Genomic DNA, 19,161 nt, shown 5'->3' with positions numbered 1-19,161 from the left:
TTAATTATTAACGACTACGTTGGGTTAAAAAATATCGCTCTACGCTTAGGAAACCCATACTCATTATAATTAGACAATTATATTTAACAATACAATTAATAATGCGACTGCAATGGGTAAATGTCAAATGGAGTGCTCTACATTTTCTGACAGCGTATAAAAGCTGACATATCAAGAACTATGTACATATATGCTTGTATATACATATGTACCGAGATCGAAATTGAAAATATTTAGATAAAAGATAATACACGAAATAAATTGTGCTGAGCGCTATCGATTATACAAATATTTCGATTGCAACGTTCTCCAACGCACGTAACACTTTTACATACAATTATTACAGTTAGTGAGCAAGAAAGTTTAATTTTCGATCCACGAGTGCTGCCACAGTAGTAGAAAAACTTAAGAAAAAGAGTTCAGTTCGTGACCTTGAGTAAAATAATTTATGCAAATGCCTTGATTATTGACTAGATTGCAGCAAAAAAACAGCTTTTTATTCAAAAGATTGACGTTTATGTGGTGAAATTTTGATTGGCATCAAGGGCGAATGCACACACACATATATATACACCATGCATGAGTTCGTGTGTCCAAATTTAGGCGTTTGCACATACTACCTTAATTTATTCTATTTTTTCTGAGTCACTGTACTTATCTGCCTAATTCTTTATCTGTACTTTCTTTCTGTGATTAGTAAAATTTTGCTTTACCTTGACACCGTAGATAAGCTGTGATGTGTTAAGTGAACTAAAGTAGCCTAGTGCAAATAACTGGCTCTCTCGTTGACTACGTCAGCAGGTGACGTAGTGCCGCACACCTATTTCACATTCCGATAAACGTCGTTGTTGATATAAAAAAAAACACTGTAGAATTGTCTCAAAAGTCCGCATAATTTACATACATACCTAAGTAAATATGTTTGTATTCTGTTATGTGGTCCAACAGTTTCTCGTACAAATAATTATCTCGAGATGATGCAGCCATCCGCTCTATTATACTTTCAATATTTTTTTATGCAAATACCTTTATGGATACGTCAGCAAAGTTTTATGAACGCGATGAATAAATACAATCGACTCATTTGTATTACACATTCAATGGTACTTTTTTATGTACGCAAATGTAAAATCTAGAACACAGTGTATCATAGAACCAAGCTCTGTTCACATTTTAGAATGGACTTTATTGCTTTGCTCTACATATGCTCCAACTCTAAAAGAGTGCGAGTTAATTTTTTTTTAAATTTAGAGAGGTTTAAGAATAATTGTTTGAGAAATTTTAGAGTCACTGGTAGCCATAAAGACCGTTGCGATAGCGTACTGTTTTGTTTTTCTTGACATTGCTTGAATACATTTTGGAACCACAGGGATATCGAAGTCAGATGTTTATTGTTTTCTTTTCTGTAAATATAATATATGTAGGTTAAAAATCGTCTAAACTCACTTAATCGGTTACTGACATTTGGACTTGATTTAATTACACTTTTATTCTGGTTGCTATATTTGAGCTCCAATCTGCTTAAGCAAGGGAAATAAAAAATATTATATATTGCATAGAATACGAGGTATACTGATGCTAACCTCATTGAAATGGCATTAGGCCAGTGCTGCAGCCTTTGAAAATGATAAAAAGTGACAAAAAACCATAGTATGTTAAAAATCATTGGATATGGAAGTTAAAACAACAAAAATTAAAGGAAATATAATTTTTGGGCGGGACTGTGATCGAGAAGAAGAAGGGGTGGGGCGTGGTTGAATTTTCAAGAGTCAAAAACTGTTTACCTCGTTTTCCGGCAAAGCTACTAGTCCTATGGAAAAAAGTTAAATGACTATGTTGTAGATAATTAAAATATGTACCACTTCAGTATATACATACATATGTATGTATGTATATCTTTTTCACATAACTTCAAAATGTATGTGGAAAATTCAAATAACCAAGTTTTTAATTTATTTTATTATTATGCTTTATTTTATCTTTTATAAAATTATTTTTTTAAAGAAATTTGGTGGGAACCTACGCCCCAAACACATTGTATTTTTTCAGGATTTCAAATATTTATATTTTACCCTATTTTTGCTTTCAAAAATTATCGAACCTGGTCCACATGGCTCTTTCCCTATTTTATTATGTCAGTTTATTTCTTTCATACCAGTTGTCTGTTTGATTCGCCACTTTCGAAGCGGTGTTGAATCGAGGAAAGCTATAGCTCACGTTAACTTTGAGCTCTTTCATATTCAATGGTTTAACAGTTAATTAAAGCTTCCTGTAAAATAATAAAATAAAAACCTCGAGAAGAGTTTTAGAAAACTGTTGCTACTGATTCATTTCTAAAACTAGCGATGTTTCGCAGTTAGATTGACATAATTAGAGACTCCGAAACTCAAGTTAGCCATACAAGTAAATTTATTTTCAATATTTTCGAGAACTTCCCACCTTCAACTGAAGTCTAGTGGGGTATACTTTTTTCTCGCTAGCTCTTAAGTGCGCTTTACCCTACCTCATCTATTGACCAGTTGTCATATGAGCAACTTAATTTACCTACAGCTTTGACTAAATACGGCATGTATTCAAATGCTAATTCGCAAGAATGTAGTACTCGCACAAAATTGGTCACTACTACGTATCATTCAATTCAATTCAGCTCGGACTCGTGTACTCGGTTTCTGCTGCACAACAACTTTTTATAGCAATGCTTTCAAGTGTTTTTGTTTACGTTTTTGTATTATTGTAGATATGTAAGTATGTATTTATGCATGTAGGTATACCTACAAGAACAGTGACAGTCATCTGACCGGTGATATGACAGTAGTAGCTGAAAAAGTTTCTATCATTTTCTTAAGAGCCTTGTGCTCTCTTTAACATATTGGCATTCGGAAATGATTCACTATATATCCATACTGCTTAGTCTCATGTCTTTTTCTGAGTCATTGCTGACCATAAATTCATCTTAGCTGAAAATTGTCTGTTATGACTGAAAAGCTATCACAAGTGAAAAATTCTTTTGCGCAGTAAATAATATAATTTTTATTTCTTTAATAAATTCAAAATTTTAATTTAAATTAGTTATAATAATATATTTATTTATAAAAAAGGAGTGCAACAAAAATATAATTAAAAAATAAATTATGAAAAGAAATTTTCACTTAATTCCACGCTTGTTTCTCTTAAAAGCTCTGCTGTACGTGTTTCTCCAGTTCATGAATATTTCGGAATTTATGTCAAAATGCCTGAATAAAAAAAAAATATATAATAAAATAAAATGAAAATTAACTAAAAATATAATTTTATTTCAAACTTAATAATAACTTACGTATATTATATTTCGTTATTTATTTATTATTCATTTATTTTTAATAAAACAAAAATTGTTATTGCACAGAAGCACGCAACACTTTTGCTTCATCGCACAGAATAACAGCTAAATAGGTATTTCACAACTTCTCGAAACTCCTATGGAAATGTGTGTTGTCTCATTTCGACAAATTTTGCTTTCGGAAAAATCGTAAACACTGACACTCATTTTACTGTTCATTTGACTATTACTGGTGACAGTACTAAAGCATTCAGCTATTTCATTCTTACACATGTAAGCAATATAATTCGAAGATGTCTCTGTTTAACTACAAGTTGATAAGTAAACTGACCGTCACGACTGGTAAAAAAAATTTGAGTGTATTGGTGAGCCCATCAGCAGTTTCTTGTAGGGTATGCATGTTTATACAAATGTAGGTATGTACAAGTAAACACTATGTATGGTTCTTATGTAAAAAGGTAGCTGCGCAAGTTGGAATGCATATAATTATAAAATGTGCAAAAACGTTGTCTGTTTGAATTGTCGCCGTCTGCTCGTATACAACTCGGTATTTCTACACTCGTCATCGTTCTGGCGGCAAATAAAGTAATTTTTTTAATGTAGTACGTATGTACTTATGTACATGGTAAATATAAAATTTTCAATTTAAACTGAAAGATGTTAAAAATATAATTTTGTAGAATTTTGTGTAAAATATTTTGATGTAAACAAAATTTTATTCATATAATATCAAAAATAACTAATTCGGTTCCTTATTTCTTCTTGTATCAAGGGTTATAAGTTTTTTGTGAAAAGTGTTTAGAGTTTATCCTCTAAACCTCTTCTAAATTTAATCTGGACTAGTTTTTGGCAAGCTTTTTTCTATGTTTGGCACATACATACGTATGTATTTAGTAATATTTCGACAGTTTTATAGGTGGTAACTCTATTATAGAATATATCTCAAGGTATAGTTTCTTCGAATAATATTGATACGCGTTTTAAAAGTATTTATTATGATCGGCAAATATTTTTTTTTATTTGTAACAATTCGACTTTTTTAGTGGGACTCAATATGCCGCAATGTGTCTTACAAGCCTGTTCTGATACGCTCAAAACTGGTTGTGAGACTATTTGCATTTTTATTATCTTTCTTTACACTTGCAAAAGTACTGGATATGCATAAAACCTGAAGAAATCTGACAATATTTTCTCATCTTCCATTAGAGGGCTTGTTCCCCGTAACATACTATAAATTACTTACATTGTTTGTTTAACGCTTGCACTTTCGAAGATTTTTTGATCCAATTGTAGTCTCCGTAGAAACTCATTATCGTTTCATTAATCATCTACCAGTCAGTATTGATGTAGAGTTCATTAATTTTTTTAGCATTGTGACGGTTTAAAGCGATTTTCATAGTTCAATTTTGTATGGGATGTATTGATTCGAAATTGAACTCGTTACCTTTTCAAGATTTTAATATTTTGTCACGCTATTCTCTAAGTTTCAGCGTAGAAAACTGCTTAAGTTCTTTTTTAATATTTTTTATATATTTTATAATGATAGTCATATTATTTATGATGCTAAATGTTGAATTAACTAACCATAATAGGTGATCAACGATGTAAAAAGCTGTAAAGCTTGTTTATTACCTGCCGAATATTAAATAAAAGCACTTATGACTCCTGTCAAATGAGAGTGTTAGCATGTCTCTCTTGAGACACTTAAACGGGCAATATAAGGAGAGAAATAAATACTACTCCCACTTCCGATATAATACCGTTAAGAGATACGAAATGAGAACGTGTATTACACTCTCATATATATACCTGTTTAAAAACAAACATACCTCTTATATATTACAAATGGGACTACATAATAATAATATATGCGTAAGATCTAGTAAATACTTGTATGTAATACTACAACGAGTTGTGTCTATTTTTAGACTCATATGTATATATAACCGTTGAATTATCGAAATAGTCATTTGCGGTGTCGTGCTTCACATAGTCACGTTCACGTCTGTAGAATGCGAAAATAAAATTGAAAACAAAACAAATCAAAAACAAAAAAAGAAATATGTAATTGAAACAATAAAAATATGTAATGGAGAGCAGAGAGGACTAAGTTTGGACCGAGCCGCATGTGAAGCACGTAACGCGACAAATAAAGAAGTGTCTCTTCGTTTATTACAGATTTGTGGGGATTAATTGGTGCATATTTCAAGTCTTATCTTTAGCCACTTCCGTTGTTTGATCAGAAAACATCGATTTTAGTATTGAAAATGTTATTGAATCTTTTATTGTGTACATGAATTGTAATTTTTTACCCTGAAGAGGGAATATTAAGTTTGCCACGAGTTTGTAACACAGAAGAAAATGCTGTAGAGACCCTATAAATTATATAAGTATGTACATATGTGTCGAGCTTGAGTCGATTTAGCCATATCTTTCTAAGTATAAGTATATACGGGAACTAGTCCCTCAGTTTCTAGGATTTCGAATTAAAATGTTGCACACATCCTTTTCTTGCCAAACTGCTCATTTGTCAGATGCGCTGACATCGGACCACTATAGGTTATAGTTGACATACAATTTGATCGATCAAGATTAAGTACTTGTATGGAAAACTTTTTTATATGACAAGATATCTTCACGAAATTTGGCATGGATTATTGTCCAAAAACGCTACAATTTCATATAGCTGCCATACAAAGGGCTCGATCAAAATCAAGATAAAGCACTTTTTATACTCTTTTATGCCATAAGAAATGCATCTATGCAGAGGTGCAGTTGAAGTTAACGTTTTTTCTTATTTTAACTGCAGTTTACTTAGACCCCCCGCAAAGCTTACAAAAACATATGTTTGGAGATCTTTTTTTTTTTTTGAGACACACATAAGAAATAGATCTTGTCCTAATACACATACAGTATGTACTTATATTTCTCAAGCCGTCTTTTAGAACTAAACATCCCTGCTTAACCCCATATACTATTAAAATCAACCGTTATTTGCACAAAGTTGCAATACCCGAATGCAATAACAATACATCGGATGCAATATGTCTGCTGCAGTGTACACGACCGTTTCAGTCCCACCTGCTGACAAATCTGGCTCGTGCAATTCTCCAACGCCGCGTCAATGAGTTTAGTCTGTCTGTGATCAGCAAAAGCACAACAGAAGCAGAAGAAAAGCAAATGCAATAAACAAAACAACGGCGGTTTCTTAAAGCAATAAGTTGTTGCATTCGACAAGGTTGAATTTATTCAAAGTGAGTATGTGGAAATAAATAACCCGCGCGCTCGCACATTCGCTTGTTCGCCTGTTCGCCCACCGTTTCAGCTTCGTTTGCGTGCTGTGCATATTCACGATTACCGCGTTTGGCACACCGATGCCGCCTCGCGCCACGAGAACCGTTCATGGTCCAGTCCATGTGAATGTTGCTTCACAGTGTATTCAACTTTGCATTTTTTATGGGTTTACACGATATTCGTCGTTGTCTGCTTCGATGATTTATTTTGCAAATCGAACACCGCACCACAAAGGAGTTTGATACGTTATGCGCGTGTAATGGGGAGAGTACGATGATTGCTTGGAATATATGCATATTTTTTGGTGATTTTCACAGTACCTACAAGTATAATAAATTAATGTCAATTTCATGAATCAATATTAATGAATGATTGGAAATTAGAGAGACTACAAAACTACAAAAAACATCGGTGATTTGTTGCGTGAGGCAATTTTCCGACTTTTTTCACAATTTTGGCTTCGCGATCAGCTGTGCATGAATCATGTATGATTTCTTCGAACCCTTGCGAATTTGAATAGCTTTCTCTTTGAGCGCCAAAACGTTTAAATCCGCAGAAGCTTGCTGCCGGTTTTATACTTTTTCAAAAACTATGCGAACGGAACTACGGATCCGTATAGAAATACTTACATATGTGCATATATGTATAATTATATGTAAGTATGCATATACTTTTTGTGCACTCATTAAACCTCTTTTAAGGTATTATCTTTTATTGTTGTTTTGCTCAACAGTTTTATCGGGCATTTCGCTTTGTGCCTCACTTTATTACCTCGGGCACGTTGTTCTGTTTACATTTTTTCTTCCGTTTTTAATTTTTATTACGTAGCGCTCCGTTAAATTGAACGTTGAAGTTATTGTTCGTCTTTGTTTTCATCGTTTTTTTGCAACCAACTCAGCGGCGTCCTAGCTCTCAGCTCTGCGCGCCACTTCAATCTCATTTATATACATACATACATACATATCTACAATAAGAAAAAAAGTAATTTGGAGCAGATTTTGTTCGTGGCTTCATACGTTGGCGTAAAAGAGTAACTCAAGTGCTACTCTTTAGTCGCTAAATTCACCACACTCACCTCATTTCATGTGGTGTACAAGAGATGTAGTTTGCTCTCTTTTCATAACTAAAATTCTCTTGCAAACCACACGATGTTTTCACTGGTTTCGTGCCCGTGCAGTTGGCTTGCTTCGGCTGCTTCGATAATATTGACATGAATACAATAATTTTGCTTAAATTTAATGGTAAAAATTTACTCGTTACCTATTTACTTTGCTTCTCTGTTTACCTTTCATATTTTTGCAATTCTTGCCAATTTCGGAATGCCGCAAATTTTTCAAATTCATTTGCGGTAAATGTGCACTGGTGTATATTTGTTTGTAGCTATGTATGTGCATGTGTGCAACATCTGCTTGAATTCGCTTTTAGCGTGACGGATGAGGTGGATTTCGGAGTTTTTATATACTTACAAACATATGTATTGTATATATTCCCATATGTATTATTTGTATGCATTCCCTGCATTGTATGTATATACATATGTATATATGGAGTTAGGCACCAACTTATGGAGGCGTAGAGTCATTTCATTTCATTCATTTCATTTTTTATAGCTCCCAATACGCACTGAATTTATGTCGGATTTTAAACATATATACATAAGTACTATGTAAACACGTATATACATACATAGATGTATACATAACTACTTGTTTTTGTATTTTTAAATGAAATGTATCCTCACTCGACTACTTCTGTGCCGATTTGGGTATTTTTTCTTAACAAATTGTTCATCAATCACACCGATAGCAGAAAATAAATATTATATTATTATAATAAATAAATAACTTCCGATTATTGTGTAAAACAATTTGGAGATTAAACTATGAAATCTTAAGCTTTTGATTTAAAACATTCGAAATTATTTTCCGAAACCGCTTTTAAAGCGCAGTAAAATCTTTCTCACGCAAGCTTTGTGACTTCTTGCTCCCATCACTTGCTTTCCATCACACCTTTCATTTTCTGACACGTTCCTTAATACTTAGACAGAAAATTGCTGACTTTAGTATATACATATGTAGTTATTGGCCAAGCTGAGACATCACATCACACACATACATCCATAAATAGTAGGTTGAAAGTCAACTATGAAATTTTATCTGACTTCCACGTAGTCAGGGCGCCGCACAGTGGTTTAGTCACATAAATTTTTTGAAAAAAAATAAACCGTGACAAACTCAACCAAAAGTTTACCTTTCTTTTTATGAAAACTTTAGCAAAATATAAGAACAAATAGGTAGTGTAGGCACGTTTTAAATCAAAACTAACCTAAAATGAAAACTTAAAATTTATATAAAATGCATATTGATTGGCATACGGCTATAAAGATTTGTCTTTGGAACAAACATTTTTCGCTTGCATTCTATAAGTTCGTATGAAAAAGATCTCCAGAAACAGCAGAAGAATCAAAAAATAAAGATTTTTTAATGTAGCCAAAATTAGCCTACTGCCTGGCCCATACACAAAAAAACTAGAAATTAAAATTAAAAGCCAAATCAAATAAGAGTAGTCACAAAAGAAATGTGTTAATATATGGAAGCCAATTTCCATGTACTTGCTGAGGTTCTTCAGCTAGAGAACTTCAGCTGCATTTCATATTTAATCCTAAAAGTATGCTATACTTTTCAATAAGAATTCAGCATTTTTTTAAACTTAAATTCCCGTTATTACATTAAGCATAATCTCTTCTGCGTCCTCTACTCTACGTCGTTTTTGCAAAATATTTAGGCCTTTTGGTACGAGTCTAGCATTAACACGCTTCATACCCGAAACATTAACTAAAATATGTTGAGCCGATCTATAAGAGATGTTGAGTTCCGCTGCTATTTCTCTAATGCCATTTAGATTATCATTTTGATCACTTGGAGACCTCAGCGTAACCTTACTGTTTCAGAAAATGCTCGCCGATTGCTTCGATGAACAGCTATAATTTTAATTTCTGATACTTCGATGAAGTTTTTGTGTTGTATAATTTCTAAATATCATTGAGTTCCATCAATAGTTGTTGTAAAACTTTGTATCGTCATAAATCATTCCCATCACCGCATACAAAGTGATTGCACTGTCTTTAACAATATTTTTTGAAATTTTTTGTTTGTTTACGTTTTCATTTTTTAAGAATAAGCAAATGCTTTAAATGTATTGACTTTGCTTATTGGCTGTTTTTATAGTATTGACCGTGTATTAATAGTAATATTAGTTGTGAATGTGGAAACCTGTTCCGAAAGCCGGCATCATCACGTGCCGCGAAGTGTGTTTTCATATCAATTAAAGTGTCTTAATGTGCCTCTACTCTTTCGTCAATTAACAAATGCGCAAATTTAACGTATTTTGCAAATATACAGACATATATATATATACGTGTGTATTACTTAAAAGCAAATTGTTGTAGACATGTAGATGAGTAATTGCAGTAAATAAATATTGTAAGCTTGGAGTTTCATTCTCCAGTTTCTAAATTTAGCAAAGCAATATTAATTGTATTGCAAATAATAATTTTTTGTTCTCTTTTAGAATAAATATTTTGCTATATACACATACGTACATATACAAATCTCGTGACGTTTTAAAAAATATAGAAAAAAGTTAGACAACTAGACACTAATTCTAAAATCCGAAAGCGAGCATGTGGAACTACGCATTGAAGTGAGAACGCTGATGCGTCCAGAAGGCGGGAACCGCAATGCAAAAATGATTGGGAAGGTCGCATGAGCGAGTTGTTGGAAATGTGCCAATTTTATTTTTTTCTAATTTGTTGTTGTTTTCACGCATTTGTTTATTAATGGCTATAGATATGTTTGTATGTATGTATGAATGCGAGTTTATACGTTTCATAAATGTATCTTTTCTTAAACTTTCTTATTTTTGTTTGGCGCGTTAAAATAATTTTTTAAAAAGCGTGAAAATTCGCTGTTATAAATTAGTCCATAATTGATTTCATTTTTTTTTCGCTTTTATGCGCAATTAATTATATACTTACGTATATATAATACTTATTAATTTCGTCTACTAATTTAAGAGACATTTCGTTTTAAATTAACCAGCTGACATTGAACAAAATACATGGTCATAAAATTGCATAAAAATTAGAGACGAAAAAAGTCGGACTTTCTCTGAAAAAAAAGTAAAGAGGTCGTCTACGAAAAAAAATATTATCGCATTAAAGCTGCAATCGTAATAAATACCATTTAGAAAATTGTTGATCATGATAGAGTCACAGTTAGATTGTGTCAGGTGATTTTTTTTGATCTTTTGCGAATGAGTTATGTGTTAAGCGAAGCTTATTTTTCAAGTTCTCAATTCCGAACAAAACAAATGTCTCATGATCAACGATGCAGTGACTGAATCAAGAAATTCCGTAACGGCAATAAACCTAACACGATCACAAAGTATGCGCAAGATGTTTGCATACTTTTAGGCTTATCGCATACTTTTAGGCATATCACATTTTCGCATGTCTCAAGCGGAACAAATCAATTGAAGAGCAGGGTGATTCAAAAATAATAATATTTAAGATACAATTTTTTTAAAGGCAAATAAAAATATGGAATTTAATAAATATTTAATTAACACAAAATAAATTATTCAAAATTCGGAATCATAATATTAGTAACATTATTATTATTTTGGTAAATAGCTACCTCACCTTTTGGAACAGTATCTCGCTTGAATTGAACAATACAATTGAAATTAGGTATTTCAATCGGATTATTAATGGTAATAAATAAACCAGAGCTGTTCAAAACTTTTCTTTCGGAAGAATTGAATTTGAAAATGATTATTGATCCACAAGAATCCACAACAAAATATGGGACCACCATTGATACGGTATTTTCCAGATATTTAAAGGATATCAAGTCTCAAACTTATGTTTCTTATTTCAGTTACCACAAACCTATAGTTTCACTGATCAAAATTCCTGAATAACCTACATGTATTGTAAGATAATAAAAATATTTTAAACAATATAAACTTCTCATTTATTCAATAAAAGAAAAAAATTTGTTTACTTATCGGTCATCACGCTCAAAAAGTTTAACTTGATAATAGTTTTTGGGCGGACAAAAATTCGAGTCCGTTGCGGTTACATAGACGCGTTTGTCGGGGAACTGATGTTTATGACGTCGTAATTAAAACTTAGATAGATAGTTAGCTCATTAATTAAATTTTTAAGAGTCACGTTTGCAAAGAACAACTAATCTTATCACCAATATGAAAGAACAATGCTTGACCCTATCTACTCACTTTTTCCAAAATTTTTTTGGCGAAAAACACCACGATTTTTGCCGAATTTATTGTCATGTTCGTTTTATTGTTTCCGCAACCGAAACATCCATGAAAGGATAGAAATATGCTGCCATTTCGAAAATAAACGCTAAAACAGTTCAAGACTGTAGAGAAAACTATCAACGACGCTTTTAAAGTTTGAAAATATGTTGAAACAAAATTAAGATTAATATATAAATAAAATATTTTCTAAAGGAAAAAGTTAAAACACTTTCTCAACATAGACTACATATAAAATATTATATGTGTTTCTTAAAATAACAAAATATTTTTCTAAAAAAAACTATAGCAGTCGCCATTTTGCAAGCGATGTACAATGCTGAGATTTCTAAGTTCTACCAGAACCACCATCTCGATTTCAGACATTATGTAGTATTTCCCGGTAAGTTCTAAACCGTTGTCATTGGATTGCTAACAATAGGCAGGAATGTGAGAAAATTGTAAAACGAGCTTTTAGGGTGGCCCGAATAAAACTTTTTCCTACCTTATTACTTGGTCTGTTGGCATACAACCACCAATGTACTGTATAGAATCTCAAGAAGAGACCATATATAAAAATCAAATATTTTTATTTTGATTTTTGCATCATATTTTTGTCATTCTAACCCACTGTATCGTACAAAAATGAAATATTTTTGCATCACATTTTTGTCATTCCAACCCACTGTAGTTATGCATGCTTATTAGCAAAAATATAGTAAAATCAAAATGCTTTAAATTTGCTAATTTCCTATTTTGTAGGTATATTTTCAGCAAAAAAATATGTATGTCTGTATATTCGTCTGTCTATAAAATATTTAAAAGCAACTCGTGATAGCCTGTCTTAATTTTGTCTGATATATGGTCTTTTATGTATGTACATACATACATATGTAATGTGTGTATATATTTTTTTGTTTTCTTGTATTTTTAATTTCGTACGTTTCATTGCAAATCTTTCGCTTATTTGAAAAATAAAATTTTAAATTAAAATTTTACAAGTGGTCTCATGGCGGATAGTAAGTATGTTTGTATATATTTGCATATACATACTTATATGTGTATGTATGTATGTATTTTTGCCTACGTAATTTTCGTGGATATACATATAAACAGTTTTTATTGTGTTGAGACATTGAAATTTTGTTTATGTTCTTTTCGCCATTGGCGCCATTTACAGACTAGCCATATAAATATGTATGTATGTTTGTCGGTTTGTTTTTGTTTTGAATGCTTGTCTGCCATATTTTAGCGCATTTCCTCTTCTTTGTATTTCATAGCGCGCGGAAAAACTGCATTGAAAGCATACAAACTGTCGCATTTTTGCACAAATTTGCTCAATACAAATCTTTGAGGGCAAGTATTTAGCACATATTTGCAATACAGCTTCCGAGTACAAGCCTCCATTCCTGAACATTGTTTTCCCATCAACACTGTTTGCACCACAAACAATTTGCATGCGATTTGCGTAAGTGAATTCCATTTCAAAGGCCTGGCTTCTTCCAGCCGTCGCACGCGCTGAACACCTGGTTGAATTTCAGCGATGTAATTTTTTTTGTTTTTTTTTGGTGACATTGCATTACAATTGTGCTCATTATATGAATTCTTCTATGTGTGTTGGTACGTATTGCTTCAATGACACACCTTTTAAATACACACACACACACACACACACAATATCTAAACAATAACCACTGCTTGCTTTCTTTTGTTGTTGCTGCATTTTTATTGTTGCCTGTGGCGTTTCTATCAATGATTGCCGAAGAGGTCACAACAAAAGCCTCGCCATTGTCATTCAAAGCTACACAATAAGCTTAAAATATACGTGTTATATAATATGTGTGTGTGTGTGTATGGCGGCAAATAAGAGCAAATTTGTGAAAAATTAAAACATAAATACACCTCAGTATATATGTATATATATATATATATCTAACAAAGTAAATACTTTTGTGTTGTTAGTTGCTGCTGTTAGGTATTTACCCACAATCCAAGTCCATGTCTACGTGCCTTCTCGCATGTGTCTCTGGAGCGCACACTGCTACCGTTTCATTTCTTCTTCTTCTTTTACTTTAGACATATCGACGCACCTATGCACATACAACTGTCGTACACACCCCTTTGGTGTGGTGAATTCGGCATACACTCATATTTCATGCGTTGTTGTTTTTGTTTTTTTTTTGATTCCAACAAAAACAAGTTTGTTTTTTGAAATTAACTCTTATTTGCCGAGCTCTATTCGTTAGTTACGGTTGGTTCGTGCCGCTATGCTTCGTGTATGGCGCAGAGCAAGGATTTCGTACACAAATACAGTCGTATGCAGCTCTAGCACGAAAGCTTTGTTATCCATAAGTTTCCTATATTTTTTTGTGTATGCATGTGTGTGTGTGCGTGCATTCCTTACTTTATTTTCGTTTAATTTTCACCACAAAGCTAAGGACTCTGCTGGAGACTGTACATTACTATATTGCGTTATTACATTATACATGCTTGTTTGTGTGTTGCGTGTGTGTCTATGTGTATATCTGTATTTTGAGAATTAAAGTTGAAGTGTAATCTGCACATAGTCACATACATACAGCCATTACAAATACATAATCCACGTGTTGCCTTGACCTAATACACACTATGATAAGATGCTGACATTGCAGCACATAACTGTTAGTAGTTCAATATTTCGTTTGTCGCTATCGAATCAACTAGATTTTGGTGCATAAAATTTGAGACTGCAGTCTAGCCATACACACATACATACAGCCATATACTATAAATGCGTATTTATTCATTTTTATTGGTTCACATTTTAGCTAACGCTGTGAAGATGAAATTTGTAATCTGAGTTTATGATCATTATATTATATATTATATGTATACCATCTGATCAAATTTAAAATTTTATGTTTCCGCTGAAATCTCGGCTACGGAATCGTTGAAAATGTTTCAGAAGGGTTTTGGCGACACTAAGCATTCGGTGAAGGTCGTGAAGTCATCGAAAATTTGCCTCATGCGTGTCGTCCATCCACCTCTGTTAATGACAATAACGTCGATAAAGTTACAGAAACAGTGCTTGAAAAGCGTCGGGCAGGTATCAGAGAGATAGCAGAGGATCTCAACATCTCTTATATATCGGCTCAACAAATTTTGATTAATGTTTTAGGTATGAAGCGTGTTAATGATACACTCGTACCAAAAGACATGAATCTTTTGCAAAAACGATGTAGAGTAGAGGTGGCAAGAGAGATGCTTGACAATGTAGCTGAGGACCATACATTCATTAAACGCATAGTTACTGGGGACGTGGCATGGGTTTACGAATATGACGTCGAAGCTGTCGAACAATCTACCGAAAAGAGCACCAATATTGAGCCGAAACAGGAAAGAACACGTCAAAGTCGGTCCAAAATAAAGGTGATGCTCATCGTTTTCTTTGATTACCGCGGTGTGGTTCATCATTAATTCATTCCACAGGGTCAAACTGTCAATAAGGTATACTACTTGGCCGTTTTGAGGCTTCTACATGAAGCAATTTGTCGTGAACGACCGGACTTGTGGGCAGAAAATTCATGGATTTTCCACCACGATAATGCGCCGTTACAATCTAACATGATGTTGATTGACCTTTAGGCGAAAAACGAAAAGAAAGTCATCGCTCAGCCATTGTAAACGCCAGATTTGGCTCCCTGTCACTTTTTTCTGTTTTCAAAATAGCAAAATCCGCTTGAGGGAACGAGCCATGAGTTCAATCACCCAATATAGTATAAAAATCGCCAGACAAACTCCAAAGCAGTTCGGCTCAAATTAGATCTTGAGTGTACTCGTCCTTCAGGTTCGTCGGCTCAGCGTTTTTTCCAGAATCGACCCCGCGTTCCCTTATATAAAAGCAGTTCTTTGGCTAACGGAATATTTGATTCTCTGAGTTGACTATGCAAATAGTAAGCAAATCTAATATGTACATTTTCCAAATGCAATAGGGGTTTTTAGATCAGTTCACTTCGTTGAATACCTGTTTTCGTTTAGGGTTATAGTTAAGTAGTACTGCTTAGATCCAAATTAAGACATGCATGCTATTGATTTTAAGGGCGCTACGTCTGATAAGCTCATCAGCTCTTGAATTCATCTTTGGAAAGAAAGTATTCTATTTTTTATATTTTTTACCTCGGTGAAGACGAGTGTAACGGCTTTAATAAATTGCTTTATAAATAGAGAATTCAGACCGCTATGGAACGAACGTTCGCATAAGGCAATGTTAAGCATCCAAATGTGTTCTAGCCTGAAAACCAAAAATTCTGTGAAGCGTTTACATTTATTCATAAGTAAAACTAAGTCGCAAACTTAAAAAAGGATTCTAGGAACTATAAGATCCTCGATGAACAATATATAATAAATCGCATTTTTGGTAAATTTCGAAGTTTTAAAAAAATGTATAGTCGTCTTATAGTTTTTAATGAGTATTACCGCAATATGTATCGAATTTTTTCATTTTATTTCTATATAGCTCCAAACCTTTGATATTAAAATGTATTGTCTCATTCTTCGCTTATAACTTCTTAATTCTCTTTATATCTCTCCTTCCAACTCTTTTCCAGATCGTTGCCCGACGTCATGATCTCAAGCTAATCGTCACTTCTGCCACTATGGATTCCACAAAATTCGCCACATTCTTTGGTAATGTACCGAACTTTACCATACCCGGACGTACTTTCCCCGTCGATGTGATGTTCAGTAAAAATACTTGCGAGGACTATGTCGAATCGGCGGTCAAACAAGCACTACAAGTCCATCTTACACCCAACGAGGGCGATATGCTAATATTCATGCCCGGTCAAGAGGATATTGAAGTCACTTGTGAAGTGTTGGCCGAGCGTTTGGTGGAAATCGACAATGCACCTGAACTATCCATACTACCAATCTACTCACAGTTACCCTCGGATTTGCAAGCGAAAATATTTCAAAAATCACCTGAAGGCTTACGCAAATGTGTGGTCGCTACAAATATAGCAGAGACCTCACTTACCGTCGACGGTATTATCTATGTCATCGATGCCGGTTATTGTAAACTAAAAGTCTATAATCCGCGTATCGGTATGGATGCACTGCAGATTTATCCCATATCACAAGCAAATGCCAATCAACGTTCGGGTCGTGCCGGTCGTACCGGGCCCGGACAGGCGTTCCGTCTCTACACACAACGACAATACAAAGAGGATCTACTGCCGCTGACTGTGCCCGAAATACAACGTACCAATTTGGCGAATACGGTGCTGTTGCTGAAATCGTTGGGCGTTGTGGATCTGCTGCAGTTTCATTTTATGGATCCTCCACCACAAGATAACATACTCAATTCGCTGTATCAGCTGTGGATACTCGGCGCTTTGGACCACACTGGCGCATTGACACCGCTCGGTCGGCAAATGGCTGAATTTCCACTCGATCCGCCGCAATGTCAAATGTTGATCGTCTCCTGTCAAATGGAGTGCAGCGCTGAGGTGCTCATCATAGGTAAGTGTTAATATTTAATTTGTTTGTTTGCTTATGCTTATATAATATTTGTATTTTCTCACTTTTGCAGTATCCATGCTCTCCGTGCCCTCTATTTTTTACCGCCCCAAAGGACGCGAGGAAGAAGCTGATGGTGTTCGAGAGAAATTCCAAGTGCCGGAGTCGGACCATCTCACCTACCTCAATGTGTACCTGCAGTGGAAGCAGAATAAGTAAGTAATTGGCGTTAACTTCTACAATTCACTCACTAACGGTTTTCAATATATTTTCCACGCCCCGCAGTTACAACTCCAGCTGGTGCAATGAGCACTTCATACACGTCAAGGCAATGCGTAAAGTACGTGAAGTTCGCCAACAGCTCAAGGACATTATGATACAGCAGAAACTCAATGTGAAATCCTGCGGCACCGATTGGGACATTGTGCGCAAGTGCATTTGTTCGGCATATTTCTACCAAGCAGCGCGTCTCAAAGGTATTGGCGAGTATGTCAATTTGCGTACCGGCATGCCGTGCCATCTGCATCCTACCTCCGCGCTCTATGGTCTCGGCACCACTCCCGATTATGTGGTTTATCATGAGCTCGTAATGACCGCCAAAGAGTATATGCAATGTGCCACAGCTGTCGACGGCTATTGGTTGGCCGAACTGGGTCCTATGTTCTTCTCTGTAAAGGAGACCGGTCGCAGCGGACGTGAGAAGAAGAAACAGGCTGCGGAGCATCTGAAAGAAATGGAGACACAGATGCAGTTGGCGCAAGAGCAGATGGAGGAGCGTAAATTGCAGGCGGCCCAACGTGAGGAGCAAATGACACCGAAGCAGGAGATCATAACACCCGGTGATGCCACGCCCAGACGTACGCCGGCGCGCATTGGCTTGTAATTGTGGCAAGTTCGCAGCGTTGCACCGCCGACAAGCACACATGTGTATGTGCATAGCTACTCGTGTTACACTTCTTATGACCGTGGAGAATGTGTTCTCTGTGTTCACTAGGTCAATTTAATATTCTGTATTTTATCATTGAAATAAAGTGAATTGCAAATGTGTGTTAAAAATCGGATTTGGATTCTTATTCGAACAAGGATATTAAACGGAATTCATTTCTTAGAGATGATTGTTGTGAAAACGGTTGGGAATTCGAACTCTACCCTAATGGATTTTACATACCTCATAGCACATACATTTGTATGTATGACTTGATTTGAGATAATTTTAAGCAGAAAAATATTTCCATCGCCAGACACCTTTTTTCGGACGTGTTTCAATAGATCGGCTACAGGATCTAGGGAATCCAAAAAATTTCGAAAATGAATCGCCGATAATGAAAGTACATTAAATTCTGCAATTATTTATTAAACAAAATACCTCTCCTAAAAAAGTACACAAAAAAAAAACGAATTTCTTTCTGATTTCCAAAAATTGCTCGTTCATTAGTTTTCAATGCTTAGTTCGTGTGCAAAATTTTCATTAAATATGTCATAAATTCTGTTCAGAAACAACTTATTTCTATTACTTATTATATTTTACTGATAATTAATTTTTATGACCTTCATAGTGCAATAAATTGGTTGGAGTAGACAAGCAAATCGAGTCTATAATCTCTATGGGTTTTTTTATAAACTTTGTATTTGCTGAAAAGATATTTTTGACGTTTTATATTAGGAAAAGAAGTATAAATTTTCGAAATTCAAAAAAAAAAATATTTAATTGAGCTGCTACTTTACAAAAG

The 19,161-nt window shown here is 34.3% G+C and overlaps 1 protein-coding gene and 2 long non-coding RNA genes across 4 annotated transcripts in view; 1 reads left to right on the top strand and 2 right to left on the bottom strand.

The window, feature by feature from the left end:
- Window positions 1-18,487, top strand: part of Prp16 (ATP-dependent RNA helicase l(1)G0007) — a 40,138-nt gene extending 21,651 nt beyond the window's left edge. The window contains exons 1-4 of one of the 2 annotated variants that reach the window (XM_070110359.1): window positions 6,464-6,573; window positions 16,522-17,434; window positions 17,505-17,646; window positions 17,717-18,487. In XM_070110359.1, the coding sequence (XP_069966460.1) occupies window positions 16,570-17,434; window positions 17,505-17,646; window positions 17,717-18,314 (1,605 nt within the window). In that variant the 5' untranslated portion in view covers window positions 6,464-6,573; window positions 16,522-16,569 and the 3' untranslated portion in view covers window positions 18,315-18,487. Of the gene's footprint in view, window positions 1-6,463; window positions 6,574-16,521; window positions 17,435-17,504; window positions 17,647-17,716 lie in introns of those variants that run through there. The other variant, XM_036368958.2, reaches the window with a different exon arrangement.
- LOC138857544 (uncharacterized) lies at window positions 3,098-5,926 on the bottom strand. The gene is made up of 2 exons (XR_011396651.1): window positions 4,563-5,926; window positions 3,098-3,233 (listed from the first exon to the last, which is right to left on the bottom strand). It is a non-coding gene; the product is annotated as an uncharacterized lncRNA (long non-coding RNA).
- Window positions 6,524-7,602, bottom strand: LOC138857545 (uncharacterized). Its single transcript, XR_011396652.1, has 2 exons — window positions 7,385-7,602; window positions 6,524-6,933 (listed from the first exon to the last, which is right to left on the bottom strand). It is a non-coding gene; the product is annotated as an uncharacterized lncRNA (long non-coding RNA).
- Window positions 18,488-19,161: the final 674 nt, after the last annotated feature.

Source organism: Bactrocera oleae, chromosome 5, assembly GCF_042242935.1.
Source record: "Bactrocera oleae isolate idBacOlea1 chromosome 5, idBacOlea1, whole genome shotgun sequence".
Classification (NCBI taxonomy): domain Eukaryota; kingdom Metazoa; phylum Arthropoda; class Insecta; order Diptera; family Tephritidae; genus Bactrocera; species Bactrocera oleae.
The sequence above is the reverse complement of the archived record's forward strand: the minus strand, read 5'-3'. Positions and strand labels throughout refer to the sequence as shown.